At 40.2% G+C, this 1,345-nt stretch overlaps 1 protein-coding gene across 6 annotated transcripts in view; it reads right to left on the bottom strand.

Moving 5' to 3' along the window:
• AP1S2 (adaptor related protein complex 1 subunit sigma 2) overlaps positions 1-998 on the bottom strand; it is a 24,221-nt gene extending 23,223 nt beyond the window's left edge. For all 6 annotated transcript variants that reach the window (XR_006680096.1, XR_006680097.1, XM_045290699.1 and 3 more), the window contains exon 1: positions 820-998. Coding sequence is in view for 4 of the 6 variants with exons in the window: in XM_045290699.1 (XP_045146634.1) it covers positions 820-998 (179 nt within the window). In the remaining 2 variants the exon portion in view is untranslated. The remainder of the gene's footprint in view (positions 1-819) is intronic.
• Positions 999-1,345: the final 347 nt, after the last annotated feature.

Genomic DNA, 1,345 nt, shown 5'->3' with positions numbered 1-1,345 from the left:
GGTGGGGCTCAAAGAATACAGGATCTCTTGATCAGGCTCTTCTAAGATTACCCCCCTACCTCCGGGATTTTTCTCTGATATTTCTCAACAAGTACAAAATCAAACAATGGCCACAAAATCATTCACAGAAGATTCCATCTTATTGTTAGACAAGAAGTTGATAAAATGTACCCATTGTCCTCCCCCCAGCCTCCATTTTGTCCCCCCGACCCCCGCCATCTCCCCCACAAGAAGCCCATCCATCCATCCTTCCGTAGAGAGAACACGAAGTGGCCTTCTCTTCAGCCCATGTTGTGTTCCACACTGTACATCTGCAAACCGCCCAGACCCCAGACAACTGTGGTGCAGAAATGTACATCTTAAACTCAGTAAACTAATCATAAGGCAACAGAAATGGGGGAGAAAGTACACATTAATGCATTACACCCCACCCAAAGGTTCTGTAAAAGAAGAATGGTTTTCTTCCAACCTGCCTGCTCAGAACAATCGAGAAATTTACAGAATTAAAACATTTCAATACTAATAAGGAATATATGGCTTTCCAAATATTTCAGATGGCATACATTAAAAAACTGACCCTATTTAACTAATCATAAGTATTTATGCCTCCAATTAGTTTTTAGATCCCATTACCCTGCGTTTATCCTTGAAGCCGGACTGATTCATCACATATAGAGCTTAGGCTTAGACCTCTTGTGTCTCAATCTATTATTAATCATTACTTAGAAATGTCATCTCATAAAAGTCTGCAATTGTTCACATTGGAAATGATCTACCATTTGATTGTTAGTTCAACTTCCTGATGGGCAAAAATCATACCTTTTGTAAACAATCTTCAGATCCCGCCATTCAAGAAAGCTGCACATTTTAGGTTTCCGTGCCAAAACCGTTTGAACAAGTTCCCTTGTGATCTTTTTCTTCTCTTTGTCTGAGAGTGGAACATACCATTTCTGCAGACGAAGCTTTCCCTGACGACTGAAAAGCAGCATAAACTGCATCTGGTGAGATAAATAAAGCTAAGATTACATGCAACACAACACTTTCAGTCAACAGAGTTAAAGATGACAATGACATGTTTGCTTGGTTTTTTTCTAGAAAAGCTGGGAGGCGAGGGCTGTTTAAGTGAGTGATTAGTAGCCATCAACATTTCCCTGCCAATTAAAATAGGAGACTCTGTTACGAACCTCTTCCTACTACATACCAGCCTTCCTACCCTGTGCCACCCTGGTTCCAATCTAGTCTGGAAAGCAGTGCCTCGGAAAAGAAAAAAAACTGTTCAGATAGAGTGAATTTTCTGAAGAAAAAGAAAGGGGACTCTTGTAATTTGCATTACTATTTTCTACTT

Source organism: Echinops telfairi, unplaced genomic scaffold (assembly GCF_000313985.2).
Source record: "Echinops telfairi isolate 266 unplaced genomic scaffold, ASM31398v2 ScPeMD7_53;HRSCAF=182, whole genome shotgun sequence".
NCBI classification, from domain to species: domain Eukaryota; kingdom Metazoa; phylum Chordata; class Mammalia; order Afrosoricida; family Tenrecidae; genus Echinops; species Echinops telfairi.
Note: the sequence above shows the minus strand (reverse complement) of the source record. Positions and strands in the feature narration are given on the sequence as shown.